At 41.0% G+C, this 22,686-nt stretch overlaps 1 protein-coding gene across 1 annotated transcript in view; it reads left to right on the forward strand.

The window, feature by feature from the left end:
* Positions 1–920: 920 nt before the first annotated feature.
* LOC128641576 (uncharacterized) overlaps positions 921–22,686 on the forward strand; it is a 46,432-nt gene continuing 24,666 nt past the window's right edge. The window contains exon 1 of the mRNA XM_053694115.1: positions 921–1,434. Within this exon, the coding sequence (XP_053550090.1) occupies positions 1,101–1,434 (334 nt within the window). The 5' untranslated portion in view covers positions 921–1,100. The remainder of the gene's footprint in view (positions 1,435–22,686) is intronic.

The following is a 22,686-nucleotide window of genomic DNA, read 5'->3' on the forward strand; positions in this document are numbered from 1 at the left end:
GTGTAATATAAAACAGTGTGTATATACACATTAGTAAGTAGTACTTCTAGCCTAAACACCCCCCCATACAGCACACAGTTTGTTTGTCAGATACTGTGTAATATAAAACAGTGTGTATATACACATTAGTAAGTAGTACTTCTAGCCTAAACACACACCCATACAGCACACAGTTTGTCAGATACTGTGTAATATAAAACAGTGTGTATATACACATTAGTAAGTAGTACTTCTAGCCTAAACACACACCCATACAGCACACAGTTTGTTTGTCAGATACTGTGTAATATAAAACAGTGTGTATATACACATTAGTAAGTAGTACTTCTAGCCTAAACACACACTCATACAGCACACAGTTTGTCAGATACTGTGTAATATAAAACAGTGTGTATATACACATTAGTAAGTAGTACTTCTAGCCTAAACACACCCCCATACAGCAAACAGTTTGTCAGATACGGTGTAATATAAAACACTGTGTATATACACATCATTAGTAAGTAGTACTTCTAGCCTAAACACACCCCCATACAGCACACAGTTTGTCAGATACTGTGTAATATAAAACAGTGTGTATATACACATCATTAGTAAGTAGTACTTCTAGCCTAAACACACACCCATACAGCACACAGTTTGTCAGATACTGTGTAATATAAAACAGTGTGTATATACACATCATTAGTAAGTAGTACTTCTAGCCTAAACACACACCCATACAGCACACAGTTTGTCAGATACTGTGTAATATAAAACAGTGTGTATATACACATTAGTAAGTAGTACTTCTAGCCTAAACACACACCCATACAGCACACAGTTTGTCAGATACTGTGTAATATAAAACACTGTGTATATACACATCATTAGTAAGTAGTACTTCTAGCCTAAACACACCCATACAGCACACAGTTTGTTTGTCAGATACTGTGTAAACAGATGTGAAAGTATTTCATGTTTGAAGCTAATTTCAGTTTCGTTTTTAGTCAGAACTAGGGAAGGGCTTGTGCGTTTTCTTTTTAGTTTCCTCAGGCACTGACCAGAAGAGACATCTCTGACCTAATCAGGGCAATTGATATTATTCACATTCCATAATAATGGCACGATCCATAGACTATAATGAGTTGAAAGCATTTATTTCTAACTTCAGCCTTGATAGCTGCACACCTCATGGAAACCAGGGCTACAACCGGGTGCTGCTGCAGCTATTCGGCTTTGCAGGACATGGCAAGTCATCCTACATTAACTCTTGCAAATATGTCGTGGATGGAGGGGACTACAAAGTCTATGCATCAGTTGCTGAGCATAAAGAAGCCCCCTGTACGATGACAAGAAATGCGTATGAGCTGACAGGCACCATCACTTTAGTAGATAACAGAGGCTGTGTGACAATGAACAAGGATGAAACTGCAGAAATATATCTCCAGCTTGGTAAGTGATTTAAACAGTTAACCCTATTTCTATTTATGCTTAACCCCTTAAGGACCAAAGAATTTTAGAGAAAAACTTGCCCAAAGTACCAGAGAATTTTTAGCATTTTTGCTGTCACTACATTTAAACAGAAATAGAGCCTTGTCTTTTTTTTTTTACCTATCAAAACTATATTTTTTCAGTACACAACCCAAGATATTGATCTAGGTCCATTTTGGTATATTTTATGCCACAGTTTTTCTGCCAAATGTGATCATATTAAAAAATAGTTAAAGGGACATAATACTCATATGCTAAATCACTTGAAAGTGATGCAGTATAACTGTAAAAAACTGAGAGGAAAATATCCCCTGAGCATCTCTATGTAAAAAAGGAAGATATTTTATCTCACAATTTCTTCAGCTCAGCAGAGTAAGTTCTGTGTAATAAGTTATACTCAACTGCTCCCAGCTGCAGGTAACAAAAAATAATAATGAAGAAATGAACAGCAGCCAATCAGCATCAGCAGTGCTGAGGTCATGAACTCTTTTACTGTGATCTCATGAGATTTCACTTAACTCTCATGAGATTTCATTGTTACACTGAATAGGGAAATAACATGAGAGTGCACGAGGCTCATCCCCTAAGCTGTCCCAGGACAGACATACTAATATGCTGCTTAGAAATCCTTTACAATGGGATGTGGCTACTGAGGAACTTTTGAGGTAAAATATCTTTCTTTTTTACATAGAGATGTTCAGGTGATATTTTCTAGTCAGCTTTTTACAGCTATGCTGCAGCACTTTCAAGTGTTTAAACATTTGGGTATTATGGCCCTTTAACTTTTTCACAAACTTTGGGGTTCTTCCTGAAATTATTTCTGTGGGGTCCCCTTTGTTTAAAAATAGCAGACAACGTCTTTGCCATTGATTTTTGGTAATTAGAAGCAGTGCCAGATTAAGGGCATTGTGGGCCTGGTGCTGAAGAATTTGGTGGGCCTATTTTCAGAATTGTATTTATTTATGGGTGATATTATAACTATCATATTTATACTAATACTGTATCAATATCAACTTGAAAAGCAGAACACCTGACAACATCAGTTGTCCTCAATGTTAACTTATTCATAAGGCTTTGTTACAGTCCTGCTAATGTCTATGGCAATGGATGAGGCTTCTCATTCACTAAGTGCAAAATCTACAAACAAAAAAAGTAGGAGGGACCAACACAGGCAGACAGACAGACAGACACAGAAACACACAGACATACATACACAGACAGACAGACACAGAAACACACAGACATACATACACAGACAGACAGACACAGAAACACACAGACATACATACACAGACAGACAGACAGACACAGAAACACACAGACATACATACACAGACAGACAGACACAGAAACACACAGACATACATATACAGACAGACAGCCTAGGACTGGCAAGCTAACAAAGTTTTAAATCCCTCTTCCTGTCTCTTCCACTCTCCTCTCTCCTACTGTCCCCTCTCTCTCTCTCTCTCTCTCTCTCTCTCTTTCTCTCTCTCTTTCTCTCTCTCTTTCTCTCTCTCTCTCTCTCTCTCTCTCTCTCTCTTTCTCTTCCACTCTCCCCCTCTCTCTCCCACTATCCTTTCTCTCTCTCTCTCTCTCTCTCTCTCTCTCTCTCTCTCTCTCTCTTTCTCTCACTCTCCCACTCTCTTTCCCACTCTCTGTCTCCCATTATCTCTCTCTCCCATTCTCCCCCTTTCTCTCTCTCCCACTCTCCCCCTTTCTCTTTCTCCCACTCTCCCCCTTTATCCCTCTCTCTCCCACACACCCTTCACACACCCTTTCTCTCTCCCACAATCTCAGACACTCTGACACAGAAACACACACAATCTTAGAGAATCAGACACATACACAATCTCAGACACTCTAATACAGACAAACAAACAATCTCAGACACTCTAAAACGCAATCTCAGACCCTCTGACACAGACACAAAATATCAGATACACAAACAATCTCAGACACCCTGATACAGACAGACACACACAATCTTAGACAATCTGATACAGACACAAAATCTAAGACACTCTGATACAGACAGACACACACAATCTCAGACAATTTGATACAGACACACACACAATATCAGACATACACTCAATTTCAGACACTCTGACACAAACACACAATCTCAAACATACACACAATTTTAGACACTGACACAGAAACACACACAATCCAAGACACTGACACACACACAATGTCAGACAATCTGACACAGACACACACTGAATTTTAGACACTCTGACACAGACACACTCCCACACACACAATCTATGACACTCTGAAACAGACATAGGGGCCGAATTTTCCGATCATGTCCGCTGTACATCGATAAATGCCGACAGCATATGCTCTCGGCATTTATCATTGCACCAGCAGTTCTGGTAAACTGCTGGTGCAATACCGCCCCCTGCAGATTCGCGGCCAATCAGCCTCTAGCAGGGGGTGTCAATCAACCCGATCGTATTAGATTGGGTGGATTTCTGTCATTTTCTGACTGCTGCCTCAAAACAGGCGGACAGGTTATGGAGCAGTGGTCTTTAGACCACTGCTTCATAACTTGTGTTTCCGGCGAGTCTGAAGGCTCGCCGGAAACCCGGGGCATCAAGCTCCGTACGGAGCTTGATAAATATGCCCCATAATCTGAGATACTCTGACACAGATGCACACACTAGCTCAGAAACTCTGATAGACACAAACACAATCTCACACTCTGACGCACACAGACACACACACAATCTCACACTCTGACGCAGACACACACACAATCTCACACTCTGACGCTGACACACACACAATCTCAGACAACCTGATGCTGACACACACACAATCTCACACTTTGACGTGGACACACACACAATCTCAGACACTCTGACACAGACACACACAAACTCAGACACTCTGACACAGACACACACACAAGCTCATACACTCTGGAACAGACACACACACAATCTCAGACACTCTGACACAGACACACACACAATCTCACACTCTGACACAGACATAATCTGAGACACTCTGACACAGACACACACAATCTCACACTCTGACGCTGACACACACACACACACAATCTCAGACACTGACGCTGACACACACACAATCTCAGACACTCTGACACAGACACACACACAATCTCAGACACTCTGACACAGACACACACACAAGCTCATACACTCTGGAACAGACACACACACAATCTCAGACACTCTGACACAGACACGCACACAATCTCACACTCTGACACAGACATAATCTGAGACACTCTGACACAGACACACACACAATCTCACACTCTGACACAGACATAATCTGAGACACTCTGACACAGACACACACACAATCTCAGACACTCTGACACAGACACACACACAATCTCACACTCTGACACAGACATAATCTGAGACACTCTGACACAGACACACACACAATCTCGGACACTCTGACACAGACACACACACAATCTCACACTCTGACACAGACATAATCTGAGACACTCTGACACAGACACACACACAATCTCAGACACTCTGACACAGACACACACACAATCTCACACTCTGCCACAGAAATAATCTGAGACACTCTGACAGACACACACACAATCTCGGAGACTCTGACACAGACACACACACAATCTAACACTCTGACACAGACATAATCTGAGACACTCAGACACAGACAAAAGCTCAGACACTCTGACACAGACACACACACAAGCTCATACACACTGGAACAGACACACACACACAATCTCAGACACTCTAAAACAGACATAGGGCCGATTTATTATAGTGCGAGCGGACATGATACGATGTAGCATATGTGGTATGTGGTATGTCCACTGCACATCAATAAATACCGACAGCATACGCTGTCGGCATTTATCATTGCACAAGCAGTTCTTGTGAACTGCTTGTGCAATGCCACCCCCTGCAGATTCGCAGCCAATTGGCCACTAGCAGGGGGTGTCAATTAGCCCGATCGTATAGGATTGGGGAGGATTGAAGACCACAGCCTCAGAGGCAGCGGATCAGTTATGGGGCAGTGGTCTTAAGACCGCTGCTTCATAACTGCTGTTTCCACTGAGCCTGAAGGAGCATCAAGCTCCATTCGGAGCTTAATAATTTGGCCCCATAGTCTCAGATAAAGACCCTTGCTCCTATACATCCCTGCTCCCACAGACACTCTGACACAGACATAAAGTCTCAGATACACACACAATCTCAGACACCCTGATACAGACAGACACACACAATCTCAGACAATCTGATACAAACAGACACACACAATCTCAGACACTCTGATACAGACAGACACACACAATCTCAGACAATCTGATACAGACACACACACAATTTCAGACATACACTCAACTGCAGAAACTCTGACACAGACAAACACACAATCTCAAACATACACACAATTTTAGACACTGACACAGAAGCACACACAATCCAAGACACTGACACACACACAATCTCAGACAATCTGACACAGACACACACTCAATTTTAGACACTCTGACACAGGCACACTCCCACACACACAATCTATGACACTCTGAAACAGACATAGGGGCCGAATTATCCGATCATGTCCGCTGTACATCGATAAATGCCGACAGCATATGCTCTCGGCATTTATCATTGCACCAGCAGTTCTGGTAAACTGCTGGTGCAATACCACCCCCTGCAGATTTGCGGCCAATCAGCCTCTAGCAGGGGGTGTCAATCAACCCGATCGTATTAGATTGGGTGGATTTCTGTCGATTTCTGACTGCGGCCTCAAAACAGGCAGACAGGTTATGAAGCAGTGTTCTTTAGACCACTGCTTCATAACTTGTGTTTCCGGCTAGTCTGAAGCTTGATAAATGTGCCCCATAATCTGAGATACTCTGACAGAGACGCACACACTAGCTCAGATCTCACACTCTGATACAGACACACACACAATCTCACACTCTGACGCACACAGACACACACACAATCTCACACTCTGACGCAGACACACACACAATCTCACACTCTGATGCTGACACACACACAATCTCACACTCTGACGCAGACACACACACAATCTCACACTCTGATGCTGACACACACACAATCTCAGACAATCTGAAACAGACACACACAAAATCTCACACTCTGACGCGGACACACACACAATCTCAGACACTCTGACACAGACACACACAATCTCAGACACTCTGACACAGACACACACACAAGCTCATACACTCTGGAAGAGACACACACACAATCTCAGACACTCTGACACAGACATACACACAATCTCACACACAGACATAATCTGAGACACTCTGACACAGACACACACAATCTTACACTCTGACGCTGACACACACACAATCTCAGACACTCTGACACAGACACACACAATCTCACACTCTGACGCTGACACACACACAATCGCAGACACTCTGACGCTGACACACACACAATCTCAGACACTCTGACATAGACACACACATAATCTCAGACACTCTGACACAGACACACACACAAGCTCATACAATTTGGAACAGACACACACACAATCTCAGACACTCTGACACAGACACACACACACAAGCTCATACACTCTGGAACAGACACACACACAATCTCGGACACTCTGACACAGACACACACACACAATCTCACACTCTGACACAGAAATAATCTGAGACACTCTGACAGACACACACACAATCTCGGAGACTCTGAGACAGACACACACACAATCTCACACTCTGACACAGACATAATCTGAGAAACTCTGACACAGACACACACAATCTCAGACACTCTGACACAGACACACACACAATCTAACACTCTGACACAGACATAATCTGAGACACTCTGACACAGATGCAGACACAAGCTCAGACACTCTGACACAGACGCACACACAAGCTCATACACTCTGGAACAGACACACACACAATCTCAGACACTCTAAAACAGACATAGGGGCCAATTTATTATAGTGCGAGCGGACATGATACGATGTAGCGTATAATGTCCACCGCACATCAATAAATACAGACAGCATACGCTGTCGGCATTTATCATTGCACAAGCAGTTCTTGTGAACTGCTTGTGCAATGCCACCCCCTGCAGATTCGCAGCCAGTTGGCCACTAGCAGGGGGTGTCAATCAGCCCGATCGTATAGGATTGGGGAGGATTGAAGACCGCAGCCTCAGAGGCAGCGGATCAGTTATGGGGCAGTGGTCTTAAGACCACTGCTTCATAACTGCTGTTTCCTGTGTGCCTGAAGGCTCAAGCAGAAACAGGAGCATCAAACTCCATTCAGAGCTTAATAATTTGGCCCCATAGTCTCAGATAAGGACCCTTGCTCCTATACATCCCTGCTCCCACAGGCAATAAAAAAGGGGGATTGCAAAAGTAAGTATGTATAAGAGCGCTAACAGCTACAGGGTAAAAATTATAGTGTTAAAGTTATTCTTAATGTACGGATAGAGATATATTGCAGTATTGATAAAAATATTTATTATATTGTATATAGTATTTCTGCTAGGAGTACAATAACACCCTTTAAAATATTGAAAGTGTATATATGTGACTGGTCACAACCAATGATTAAAACATACAATGATAAAACAAAAATAATTGATGAAAACAGCATGCAAACAACCACCACATAGAGGTTCTTTGTAACAGCAGGGTAGTGTGTAGCACTATAGGACTAAAATGTCTCAGGGGTCGATTTAACAAGGCCTGAATGGCCCCTGTTCCCCTTGTTTCTGGGAGAGCTTTCAGGCTCTTCGGAAACAGCAGTTAAGAATCAGCGGTCTCAAGACTCCTTAACTGTATCCGCTGCCTCTTAGCATCGGACAGCAATCAACCCGATTGAATACAATCGGGTTGATTGACACCCCCTGCTAGCAGTCGATTGGCCGCAAATCTGCAGGGGGCGGCATTGCACAAGCAATTCACTAGAACTGCTTGTGCAATGCTAAATGCCAACAGCGTATGCTGTCTGCATTCATCAATGTCTGGCGGATATGATACGCTACGGTTTATTATGTCTGCCAGGCATTAGTAAATTGGCCCCTCAGGGGCATATTTATGATTGCGCGAGCGGACATGATCCGATATTGTGGATCATGTCCACTGCACATCAATTAATGCTGACAGCATACGCCCTCTGCATTTATCATTGCACCAGCAGTTCTTGTGAACTGCTGGTGCAATACCGGCCCCTGCAGATTCACAGCCAATTGGTCGGGTTGATTTCTCCTACGACGGAGGCGTAGAAATTCGCCATATGGATTGGCCTTCAGGGTATATGGTGGATGTGCACTGGAGTTGTGTAATAGTGTATTAGTGGCAGTTTCTTTGCGATAAATGGTAGTATTGATGGATCCATCATTATTCTTGAATATAGTTAAATCCAAGAAACATATGTTATGTTGATCAGCTGAGTAAGTCAATTTGATGTTCTTATTATTCTCATTTAATTTCAGCATGAAATTATCAAGTTCCTTGGTTGTCCCTTCCCAAATAAATAGAATGTCATCAATATACCTAGTAGTATGTGGTCAGTATATTGGGTCCTTTGGAGAGGCTCTTTCTCTCCATTTTTTTAACTTGTTAACCATGTTATAAAATAAGATTCCCTATCTTTATGTGGATATCTCAGCTTAGCAGTTGTAAAGATAATTTAACCTTAGCCTTCGGATTGTAAGGGCTTAGCTGATATTGATATTTTTTCTGCTGGCTGTTACAATTTAACATTATACAAGTTCTAATAACTTAGATAGGAAGTCCATTATTGATCTTGGTTTAAGTGTTTTTAATTTGAGCTCAAGTCACTTGTATGCATGATAATTCTCTTTTTTTTAATATATTTTTTTCAATAAAGATAATATTGTGAATGATATTGAATTATTACTTTAAATTGCTTACTTAACCATTTCAATTTCGCAGAGTTATTATTTCAAACGCAGATTAGAACTACCTATACTTAATTGTATATCCTATTACAATTACAATCGCCTAGATTTCAAGTTTTGCGTTAGAAGCTATGCGGTGCTAATGAGCAGTTTCTGCTCACCACTCACCTACAGACAACGCTGGTATTATGGGTATTTACAAACCCGGCGTTAGCCGCAAAAAAGTGAGCAGAGAGCAAAATTTAGCTCCACATCTCACTCTAATACCAGCGCTGCTTACGTTAGCGGTGAGCTGGCTGAACGTGCTCGTGCACGATTTCCCCATAGGAATCAATGGGGGAGATCCGGCTGAAAAAAAACCTAACACCTGCAAAAAAGCAGCGTTTAGCTCCTAACGCAGCCCCATTGATTCCTAAGGGGAAATAAAATTTATGTCTACACCTAACATCCTAACATGAACCCCGAGTCTAAACACCCCTAATCTTACACTTATTAACCCCTAATCTGCCGCCCCTGACATTGCCGACACCTACATTATATTATTAACCACTAATCTGCCGCTCCGGACACCGCCGCCACCTACATTATACTTATGAACCCCTAATCTGCTGCCCCCAACATCGTCGACACCTACATACTATTTATTAACCCCTAATCTGCCGCCCCCAATGTCGCTGCAACCTAACTACATTTATTAACCCCTAATATGCCGCCCCAACGTCGCCACCACTATAATAAAGTTATTAACCCCTAAACCTAAGTCTAACCCTAACCCCCACTAACTTAAATATAATTTAAATAAATCTAAATACAATTACTTCAATTATCTAAATAATTCCTATTTAAAACTAAATACTTACCTATAAAATAAACCCTAAGCTAGCTACAATATAACTAATAGTTACATTGTAGCTAGCTTAGGGTTTATTTTTATTTTACAGGCAACTTTGTATTTATTTTAACTAGGTAGAATAGTTATTAAATAGTTATTAACTATTTAATAACTACCTAGTTACATTAAAGACACATTTACCTGTAAAATAAAACCTAGCCTAAGTTACAATTACACCTAACACTACACTATAATTAAATAAATTAAATACAATTAAATTAAATTATCTAAAGTACAAAAAAAAAACCCACTAAATTTCAGAAAATAATAAAATAATTACAAGATTTTTAAACTAATTACACCTAATCTAATCCCCCTAACAAAATAAAAAAAAGCGAGCCACAAAAAATGGTAAGGGGTATGGAAACACTATTCAAAAATGCTGTATTGAAAAATGTTTTTTAAACATATAAAGTGATGTTAGATGTTTGCCCAGCACTAACATATTGCACAATGTCAGCAAATTCTATTAAAATGAAATCTGTTGGCGCTCTACAAATAACCAATAATAATAATAATTTGGGGTAAACTGTCCCTTTATGAAGTCTTTGTGCTGGTGAAGAGTTTATTCAGAGGCCTCGGTTATGCTGTAATGAGATGCCATTGAAGTACAGTGGCTTTGAAACTGCCACAACAACCGAGATCACGGTTTATCAGCTCTGCAAATAAACCAGTGCTTGTTGGACTATTGCTTTGCACATCTTTATACTATGGGGCCGATTTAACATATATTGCGGATCATGTCTGACGCACATCGATAAATGCCGACAGCAAACGCTCTCGGCATTTATCATTGCACCAGCAGTTCTAGTGAACTGCTGGTGCAATGCCGCCCCCTGCAGATTCGTAGCCAATCGGCCGCTAGCAGGGGGTGTCAATCAAACCGATCGTATTGGATCAGGTTGATTTCCGGTGATGTCTGTCCGCCGCCTCAGAGCAGGCAGACAGGTTATGGAGCAGTGGCATTTAGACCGCTGCTTCATAACTTGTGTTTCTGGCAAGACGCAGCTTGATAAATATGCCCCTATGCATGAAGTGCAGACACTGAATCCAGTTCATTTAAGCTGCTGGGCTCCTGTTGTTCCCCCTCTGCTGTGTTTATTTTCATGTGCTTGGTAGAGTCGGAGCCCTCAGTAAACAGGCAGACCAGTGACTTCTGCCCCTTCAACCTTCCTGCTATAGAATGTGATGCTGTGAGATGAAAGGTCAGGTAGGGTGCTACCTAATAACGTGTAGTAAATCATTTACTGTACTGCTCTTTTTTACATAATTTACATTATGGTTTGAAGGGACAGTAAAGTCACAACTGTCATGACTCAGATAAAGCCGCAATTTTAAACATCTTTCCTATTTACTTCTGTTATCCAATTTGCTTTGTTCTTTTGGTATCTTTTATTGAAGAGTAAAACTACGTGGGCTCATAAGAGCTCAGGAGTGTGCATGTGTCTTTAGTACTCATCAGTATAGCATCAGTGTTTTGCAACATTATTTGTAGCTTTGTTATACAATGTTGTAAAACGCTGCTGCCATAAAGTACTAAAGACACGTGCACACTCTTATGAGCCTACCTAGTTTTACTCTTCAATAAAAGATACTAAGAGAGTAAAGCAAATTTTATAACAAAAGTAAATTGTAAAGCTGTTTAAAATTGCATGTTCTATTGGAATCACAAAAAAAATTGGGTTCAGTGTCCCTTTAAGGCTGCTAAGTCATTTCTCACCTGGGTGCTAAGCTGGTTTTTAACTTTTTTTTTTTTTTTTAATCTTTTTTTAAATCTATTTATTTTTGAGTGCTAAGGACGGCTCTGAGCTGTCGCAAATTGTCCCCAGTCAGGTGCTGACGACGGCTCAGAGCCACCTTGAGGGCAATCTGGATTCTCTCACCTACTTCCACCCCAGCGATCTGGCCTGTACAGTGACAGGCATCGCCGGGGCTTGACTTTCGCACGGTGACATCACGCGCAATAACATGATGACGTCACCGGGCAACTTTATTTAAAGTTTACAATGACAAGTATGTGGGCATGCTGCTTAGAAGCCTGGATCTCAGGCATCTAAGCCGCTACAAACCCCCAAGACCCACAGTTGTAAAGGTAACCGCCTAACCTTTCCAACAGTATTAGTCTTGGGAATCTGTCACAAAAAGTAAAAAAGTTGCAAATAAATATATTTTAAAAAAAGTAAAAAATAAAAAAAAAGTTAAAAATCAGCTTAGCAAAGGGACACTGAACCCAGAATTTTCTTTTGTGATTCAGAAAGTACAGCAATTTTAAACAGCTTTAGAAATTTACTTCTGTTATCAAATTTGTTTGTGAACACTGACCATTGATCTCTGTGCGTCAGTGTTCAGCAGTAGTGGGGCACTGCAGAAATAGATTTGCAGAGTTACCGATGGCCACTCGGTGGCCCTCTCTGCATTGAACAGCGGTGGTGCCGATCGTTGGTGGGTGGGCGCCATAGAAGGGAGGTGGGTGGGTGGCCCATCGCTGGAGCTGTTCCGCTAATGCCGGGGATCTAGTATAACAACAAGTGATCAAGTATAAGGGAAGGTGGGAGAGGGAGGGGGGAATAAAGAAGAAATAAAGGTTGGGGAAGGGATCTCGGAGGGAGGGGGGTTATGGAGGGAGCCAACTTAAATGATAGGGATTAAAAAGGATGGTGTAAAAAAAAATAAATAGCCCAATTTTATTTCAAAGTGGGTACTGGCAGACAGCTGCCAGTACCCAAGTTGGTGACAATTAGGTAGAGTAGGGAGGGTTAGAGAGCTGTTGGGGGGGATCAGGGAGGTTGGGGGCTATGGGGGAATACAAAACTGCAAAATATTATGTAAAAAAAAAAAATGTACATTTTTTTTATGCTTACCTGATAAATGTCTTTCTTTCTTGACAAGGTGAGTCCACGGAATCATCAATTACTATTGGGAGTATCACTCCTGGCCAGCAGGAGGAGGCAAAGAGCACCACAGCAAAGCTGTTAAGTATCACTTCCCTTCCCACAACCCCCAGCCATTCGACTGAAGGAAAAGGAGAGAAAGGAAATAGCACAAGGTGCAGAGGTGCCTGAGGTTTATATAAAAAAACTGTCTCAAAAAACAGGGAGGGCCATGGACTCACCGTGCCAAGAAAGAAATACATTTATCAGGTAAGCATGCATTTTGTTTTCTTTCTTAAGACACGCTGAGTCCACAGAATCATCATTTACTGTTGGTAATCAATACCCAAGCTAGAGGACACAGATGATTAGGGAGGGCAAGACAGGTAACCTAAACAGAAGGCACCACTGCTTGCAGAACCTTTCTCCCAAAGGAAGCCTCAGCCGAGGCAAAAGTATCAAATTTATAGAATTTAGAAAAGTGTGCAAAAAGGCCAAGTTGCAGCCTTACAAATCTGTTCTACAGAGGCCTCATTCTTGAAGGCCCAAGAAGAAGACACCGATCTAGTGGAGTGAGCTGTAATTCTCTCAGGAGGCTGCTGTCCAGCAGTCTCATAAGCCATACGAATAACACTTCTGAACCATAGAGAAAGAGAAGTAGCAGTAGCTTTCTGGCCCGTACGTTTCCCAGAAAAGCAAACAAACAATGCAGAAAACTGATGAAAGTCCTTCGTAGCCTGCAGATAGAATTTATGAGCCCGCACAACGTCTAAGTTGTGCAACAAACGTTCTTTATGAGAAGAAGGATTAGGACAGAGAGAAGGAACCACAATTTCCTGATTAATATTTCTGTGCGAAACAACTTTAGTAAGAAAACCAAACTTGGTACGTAGAACTGCCTTATCCACATGAAATATAAGATAAGGAGAATCACACTGCAATGCTGAGAGTTCAGAAACCCTCCAAGCAGAAGAAATAGAAGTAAGAAACACAACCTTCCAAGATAATAACTTAATATCTATGTAATGCATAGGCTCAAACAGAGCCTGTTGTATAACAAGGTTAAGGCTCCAAGGAGGAGCAACTGATTTAAATACAGGCCTGTTTCTGACCAGGGCCTGGCAAAAGGATTGAACATCTGGCACGTCTGCCAGACGCTTGTGCAACAGAATGGATAAAGCGGAAATTTCACCCTTGAGGGTACTGACAGATAACTCCTTCTCAAGGCCTTCCTGGAGAAAAGATAAGATCCTAGGGATCCTGACCTTACTCCAAGAATATCCTTTAGACTAACACAAATAAAGATATTTACGCCATATGTTATGGTAAATCTTTCTGGTGACAGGCTTACAAGCCTGAATCATGGTCTCAATGACCAATTCTGAAAACCCATGTTTAGCTAACATCAAGCAATCAATCTCCAAGCAGTCAGCTTCAGAGATGCGAGATTTGGATGAAGGAAGGGGCCTTGAAGCAGAAGGTCCTTCCTCAGAGGTAGTCTCTACGGAGACAGAGATTACATTTCTACTAGATCTGCATACCAGATCCTTCGATGCCATGCAGGAGCTATTAGAATCACCAATGCTCTATCTGAATCACAAAAGAAAAAATTTGGGTACAGTGTCCCTTTAAATCTTGGTCTGCTGATGTTTCTTCTAAATCTAAGCTTTTGGCAATCCCTTACAAGGGAAAGACTTTGTTCGGTCTGGCTTTGGCAAAAATTATTTCCGATATCACGGGTGGTAAAGGATCCTTTCTGCCTCAAGACAAGAAGAACAAAATGAAGGGATGTCAGACTCATTTTTGTTCCTTTCGCAACTTAAGAGGTAAGTCTTCCCCGGCCTCTACCATACAGCAACAATCCAAGCCCTCTTGGAAGCCTGGTCAGTCTTGGAACAAGGGGAAGCAATCCAAGAAACCTGCAGCTGAATCCAAATCAGCATGAAGGGTTTGCCCCTGATCCAGAATCGGATCAAGTGGGGGACACACTCTCTCTGTTCGTGCAAGCTTGGGAACGAAATGTACCAGACCCGTGGGCAGTGGACATAGTCTCCCAGGGGTACAAGTTAGAGTTCAAAACTTTTCCTCCCAGGGGCAGGTTCCACCTCTCAAGATTATCTGTAAACCAGATAAACAGAGGCGTTCTTGAAATGTGTACAGGACCTTTCCCTCTTGGGAGTCTAAATCCCTTCAAGCGGAAACTCCTTTGGAGGAGATTCAGGATAGGATAAAGGCTCTAAAGTTAGCTAATTCCTTTATAACTGATGCTTCTTTACAAGTCATTAAGTTGGGGGCCAAAATATCTGGCTTTGCAATCTTAGCACGTAGAGCGCTATGGCTTAAAGGGACACTTAACCCAAATTTTTTCTTTCATGATTCAGATAGAGCATGCAATTTTAAGCCACTTTCTAATTTATTCCTATTATCAATTTTTCTTCGTTCTCTTGCTATCTTTATTTTAAAAAGAAGACATCTAAGCTTTTTTTTTATTCAGAACTCTGGACAGCACTTTTTTATTGGTGGATGAGTTTATCCACCAATCAGCAAGAACAACCCAGGTTGATCACCAAAAATGGGCCGGCATCTAAACTTACTTTCTTGCATTTCAAATAAACGAAGAAAAATTGATACTAGGAATAAATTAGAAAGTGGCTTAAAATTGCATGCTCTATCTGAATCATGAAAGAAAAAATTTGGGTTAAGTGTCCCTTTAAGCCATAGCGCTCTACATGCTAAGATTGCAAAGCCAGATATTTTGGCCCCCAACTTAATGACTTGTAAAGAAGCATCAGTTATAAAGGAATTAGCTAACTTTAGAGCCTTTATCCTATCCTGAATCTCCTCCAAAGGAGTTTCCGCTTGAAGGGATTTAGACAAGGCGTCAAACCAATAGGCTGCCGCACTGGTTACTGTAGCAATGCACACCGCCGGTTGCCATTGTAACCCTTGATGAGTATACATTTTCTTTAAAAAGCCCTCCAGCTTTTTATCCATAGGATCTCTGAATGAGCAACTATCTTCAATTGGAATAGTAGTTCTCTTGGCCAAAGTGGAGATCACCCCTTCCACCTTTCGAACCGTTTGCCATGACTCCTTTATGGAGTCTGCCACCAGGAACATTTTCCTAAAGACAGGGGAGGGGGAAAAAGGTATTCCTGGTCTCTTCCATTCCCGGGTAATAATCTTCATGGCACAGTCTGGCACTGGAAACACCTCCCCAGGTGAGGGGATATCAAAGTATCTATTTAATTTACTAGATTTTTTAGGGTTGACAATGATAGGTGCATCGGAGTCATCCAATGTAGCTAAAACCTCCTTTAACAAAACACAGAGGTGTTCAAGCTTAAATCTGAAGGAAACCACTTCAGCATCAGAAGAAGGAATTACACTATCCGAATCTGAGTATTCACCCTCAGAGGCTACCAAAGTTTCCTCCTCTTCTGACTTATGGGAAAGAGCAAATTGGTTAGCCTGTACAGGATCTGATACCTACTATCTGATTCTCTAGACTTCCTCTTATGTTTCCCCTGCGGCAAGGGAATGGCAGCTAGCGCCTCAGATACCGCTGAGGACATCTGGGCAGCAATTTCTGACTTCAAAAAGACTCCATCAAGAGTCTGCGAGGAACCGCAGGGCACTGCTTGAGACGGTAATGATACTTGGGGTACTTGAGGAGGACACTGTGGCATTGCCTGAACAGAATCCACCTTAGAGAATGGTGGCTCAGTAACAAAAAAAATCTGTCTTTATACATCAAGGTTCTTTCAATACAAGAACCATAAAAAGGCAAAGGAGGTTCAACATGGGCACTCAAACAAATTTTGCAATCTATTTCAGGCATAGACTCTAAGTCCATCTTTGCAAAAGATCTATGTAAACAACAAAAACATTTTTTTTTTAAATGTACTGTCCCTTTAACCGGTAACGTTAGTAAAAAACATAGTAGGACATCGGTTACAGGAACTGCAAATTATCTAAACCAGATAGCCTCCTGATTGGAACAGCCAATAGAATGAGAGCTGCTCAAATCCTATTGGCTGTTTGGAACAGCCAATAGGATTTTAGCAGCTCTAATCCTATTGGCTGATTGAAATCTTCAAGCCAATAGAAATGCAAGGGACACCATCTTGAACGGCGTCACTTGCATTGAAGTTCCAGTTTACAGCAGCGACCGTATGAAGAGGATGCTCCGTGCCAGATGTCTTCAGGATGGACCTGCTTCACGCCGGATGGATGAAAAATAGAAGATGCCGTCTGGATGAAGACTTGTTGCCGCCTGGATGGGGACTTCGCCGGCTGGATGAAGATCAAAGAGGCCGCCTGGATGAAGACTTCTTGCCGACTGGATGGATCCTTCAAGCGGGACTTCAATAACTGTAAGTGGATCGTCAGGGGTTAGTGTTAGGTTTATTTAAGGTTTTTTTGGGTGGGTTTTATTTTTAGATTAGGGTCTGGGCATGTAAAAGAGCTAAATGCCCTTTTAAGGGCAATGCCCATACAAATGCCCTTTTCAGGGCAATGGGGAGGTTAGGTTATTTTAGATAGGGTTTTTATTTGGGGGGGTTGGCTGGTTGGGTGGTGGGTTTTACTGTTGGGGATGTTTGTATTTTTTTTTACAGGTAAAAGAGCTGATTTCTTTGGGGCAATGCCCCACAAAAGGCCCTTTTAAGGGCCATTGGTAGTTTATAGTAGGATAGGGTTTTTTTCTTTTTATTGGGGGGGGGGGCTTTTTATGTTGATAGGGCTATTAGATTAGGTGTAATTCTTTTTTATTTTTGATTTTTCGTAAATTAGTGTTTTTTTTTGTAACTTAGTGTTTGTTTTTACTGTAATTTAGTACTTTTAATAATGTTTAATAGTATATTTAATTAATTTGAGTAGGGTTAGGTTTTTTAATATGTAATTTATTTTAATTAATTGGTAGTTTAATTTAATTGTAGGATAATAGTTAGGGTAGGTTAATTAATAGTTTAATATAGTTTCTTTTAATTTTACAGGTAAGTTTAAATTTATTTGAAGATAGGGATGTTGTAATTTTAATTTAAAGTTAGCGGGTTGTTAGGTTTAGGGGTTAATAGCTTAATTTAGTTTTTTGACGATGTGGGGGGCTGACGGTTTAGTGGTTAAAAGGTTTAGTTAGTGGTAGTGATGTGGGAGGCCAGAGGTTTAGGGGTTAATATGTTTATTTAGGTTGCGGCGGGGTCGGGGAGTGGCGGGATAGGGGTTAATAACTTTATTTAGGTTGCGGCGATGTCGGGGCAGGAGATTAGGGGTGTTTAGACTCAGGGTTTATGTTAGGGTGTTAGGTGTAAATGTAACTTGTTTTCAACCATAGAAATCAATGGGATATCTAGCAGCATCGAACATAAGCTTTCGGTGCTTTCAGACTTTCGGTGCATTTCTATGGCATCCGCAGCCTCCAGGGTGGCGTATTAAAAAAACAAGTACGCTGGGCCAGTATAGCCACGAGCGTACCTGTTAAAAGTTTGATAACTTGGAAAAAGTGTAAAATAGAGCCGAATGTATATTTGGAACATCTGTAATGACGTAAGCATCGATCTGCGTCGGATTGAGACCGGTGGATCGTATGTTACGTCACAAATTTCAACATTTGCCGATCTGTAGATTGTGATAACTAGGTCAGATCAAGCTTGCAACAATTACGCTGCAGTATTCCGGCATATTTGCAGTCGACAGCTTAATAGATAGGCCCCTTAGCTTGTAATATAGCGATTTGGTCACAGCATAGACACGGCTGCCCCCTGTGCTCACTGCATGAAAGCTTTGTGCACTGTGACCAGTTAGCGGCAGGAGCGGGCTCACTACAACTGAGGAGGCGAGTACATAATCAAGTGCATAGTGCTTTTGTGCCTTGGTTTATAATGTATTATATACAGTACACAATAATATTATTTAATACTGCATACTATATATTTAGTATTGAAAAGGTACTGCTGCATACATTAATTGCGCGATTACAATTGGTCAGGGAGTGGGCTAACATAGAGCTGGTGTCAGCGCTTTTATCTGGGCGTTACAAGATTGTTGAGGACAGCATCATTAAAATAATAACTTTTACAAGTACTATTTTTTTGGGTATTACTCTATTTAAAGTTTTAGTACTGTGTTGCTGCTGCTAGGTTACTAGTGAACTGGTCCTTTAACGCTCAATTTACTGCTCAAGTACTTTATTTACATTATAAAATCTGAGTTTAGCTTAGCACTTGAGTAGTAAATGTTGTGTTAAATAGACAACCCTCCCCTTCCAACCTCACTGTCACTGTTTGCATTGCAAAATTCCCTGTGATATAGAACCTAGGTGGCTTAACTGGTTAATGTTCTGTGATTTTGTAGTTTTAGAAGCAATATTCATTTACTTTTTGGTGGAGATTAAAACATGAGATGAAAATCCTCCATTTCATAAAATTATTGCACAGGCAATTAGAACATCTAGATAAGTATCCCCACTTGCCATTACTCATAAATACCCCATATACACTGTCACCAATGCACCAGAGGATTCTGGGTAAGCTATTTAAATTAGATATGCAACATCTCAGGCTTTTTTGCTTCTGATACTGTAATAAAAACCAGCAACCTCCTATTTGGGTAATGCATTAAAAACACAACCACTTCTGGACGGCTGTTTTGTTCTCATTAGGACTCTTCAGCAGAAGATAGGTTCTGTAATGAGACTAAAGGGACATGAAACACAATTTTCTTTATTTTATTATTCAGGTAGAGCATGTGATTTTTACACTATTCAATACCGATCCAGCAATGTCTGTTTAAGGTGATAGATTCCTGTGTCAGTCAATAAGCTTCACTTTTGTTCTTAGGGTTTAGATTATAAATGGAGCGTCATTTAATGCTCCCCCTCATTTGTTAATTTAGCAAGAATTAAGCATATTGCGTGCATCGGATAGTGCGTATTACAAGTTGAAAGTAAAAAGTTTTTTGCAAGTGAGTTAACTAGATGCTCGCAAATTGCCAAAATTGAAATATTCTCCAAGAAGTCAATGGAGCCTTATTTATATATTATAGTGCAATCTAATAATTTTTATTAGATAATGTTATTATGAGTGTAACTGTACTTCGTAATGTATTTTTGATGTGTTCTATTTTAAATACATGGTTATAAGGTTATCTAGGCATTAAAATTTGCTAACATTAGCAATCGTGTTAATATTTTTTAAGCCGATCCACATTGTTTCATAGGTATAGTGTGTTAACGGCGGTACAAACTGACGCAATCTAAATTGTGTACAACACAGTGGGGTATTGCCACGGCCGTGCCTGGATTTGAACCTGGGACTCCTGGTTCTCAGCCTGTTTCTTTTTTCCTGCACCACCAGAGGTATTTGTTTAGGTTTACAGCCTTTTGGAGGCTTGTTGCCTTCTGTGGATTTCTCTCTGGCGCCACCTGCTTGTCAGCGGCAGGTAGTTTGTAATCAGCTCTGCTATAAAAGGCTGCTTCACTATTCACTTCCTGCCTTGACATTGTGATTGATTTCCTTTGTTTGTGCCTCTGTTCTGCTTCCTTAATTCCTGTCTTGTTGGTGGATTCCTGACTTCTACACTTGGCTTGCTGATTGACCATTCTTCTGGATTCTCCTTATGCTTTATGAAAGATTGGACTGCTTTCATGGTTTACAGACCATTGGCTTGTATTCTGACGATTCTCTTGTATCCTGTGTCTTCAGCCAGTTACAGTAATTCCTCTTCAGTGAATACCTGTATTCTTAATTGGCTGCTGAGTCTAAACACCATTGCTGTAAGAACCGTATGTTTATCTGGCTGCTGAGTCTAAGCAACTCTACTGTGACACTTGTGTATCCTTAAGCCAAGTGTCTGCTGTGAGACTATACACGTCTTCTTTGAGTACCTGTATACCTACTTGGCTGCTGAGACTAAACACCTCCACTGTGAGAACTGTATGCTTACTTGGCTGCTGAGAATAAACACCACTGCCGTAAGAACTGTATGTGTATCTGGCTCCTGAAACCAAAAACCTTTGCTGCAATACTGGTGTATGCTCAGCTTGATTCTGAAACCAAGTATCCTTGCTGCAATACTGGCGTATGCTCAGCTTGATCCTGAAACCAAGTACCCTTGCTGCGATATCGGCGTATGCTCAGCTTGATCCTGAAACCAAGTACCCTTGCTGCAATACCGGCATATACTCAGCTTGATCCTGAAACCAAGTACCCTTGCTGTAATACCGGCGTATGATCAGCCTGATCCTGAAACCAACTGTATGTTACTTGGCTGCTGAGACTAAACACCACTGCTGTAAGAACTGTATGTGTATCTAGCTCCTGAAACCAAAAACCTTTGCTGCAATACCGGTTTATTCTCAGCTTGATTCTAAAACCAAGTACCCTTGCTGCGATACCGGTGTATGCTCAGCTTGATCCTGAAACCAAGTATCCTTGCTGCGATACTGGCGTATGCTCACCTTGATCCTGAAACCAAGTACCCTTGCTGTGATACTGGCATATGCTCAGCCTGATTCTGAAACCAAGTACCCTTGATGTGATACTTGAATATGCTCACCTGATCCTGAAACCATGTACCCTTGATGTGATACCTGAGTATGCTTACATTGATTCTGAAACCCAATTTCCTTGCTATGATTTCAGTGTATGCTTTCCTTTGAATCCAAAACCAACAGTGCCCGTAGGGTAGTTTGTGTTTGTTGAAGAACTTTCACCAACAGTGCCCGCAGGGGTAGTCTATGTTTGTTGAAGGATTTCTTCTCAAAGTGTTTTTTTTTTTAAATACTTTTGTTTGTCTATTATCAGGTTGGATTATAACCTTGTATTGTTTTGCCTCTTGTTTCCTTGCATTATTTTCAGTAAAGTTTTTTTCTAGAAAATACTTTCTTTGCCCTGTGTTTCTATTATGGTATACTGAGTTCCACTCATCTCTTCACACCCTTACATATTAGCTCAGCCATCACCTTAATAATGCTCCATTCCCCTAAACCTGCTCAACCGAGCGTGACAGGTATAAACTAATGCAATCTGAATGGTGCACAACATAGTGGGGTGATGATTTACATGATAATACTGAATTGATAGCAGTGTGCTAAATTCTACAGCAATCATTTTCATGTCTATCAAGCCAAGATGTTATAATACATAGACTATCTCAATATTGTGTGCAATACTCACATCCTCTCTAATACCATAGGCTGATTATAAATACTGATCACTTATTATCTACCTTATATAATCATAAAGACATAGAGATATCTGTACTGGAGATAATTATAATTGACTTCAGTTTAACATTGTATATATACGTATTTAAAGATCTGGCCATTTAGCCAAGATGAAACATATTTGATACTTTCACCCTAATATATTTATATAAAAAATATTCAAAGCATTAACTGCTTCAAAATATTATGCACCATTTTAGATGAAATAGCTTCAATTAGATATTCACAAGTGGTAATTTTCCCTTTTTCATAAACCTGAGCAGTTTAATCCCAGTTACACAGTACTTATTTGTC

The sequence above is a fragment of the Bombina bombina genome, chromosome 11, assembly GCF_027579735.1.
Source record: "Bombina bombina isolate aBomBom1 chromosome 11, aBomBom1.pri, whole genome shotgun sequence".
In the NCBI taxonomy this organism is placed as follows: Eukaryota; Metazoa; Chordata; class Amphibia; order Anura; family Bombinatoridae; genus Bombina; species Bombina bombina.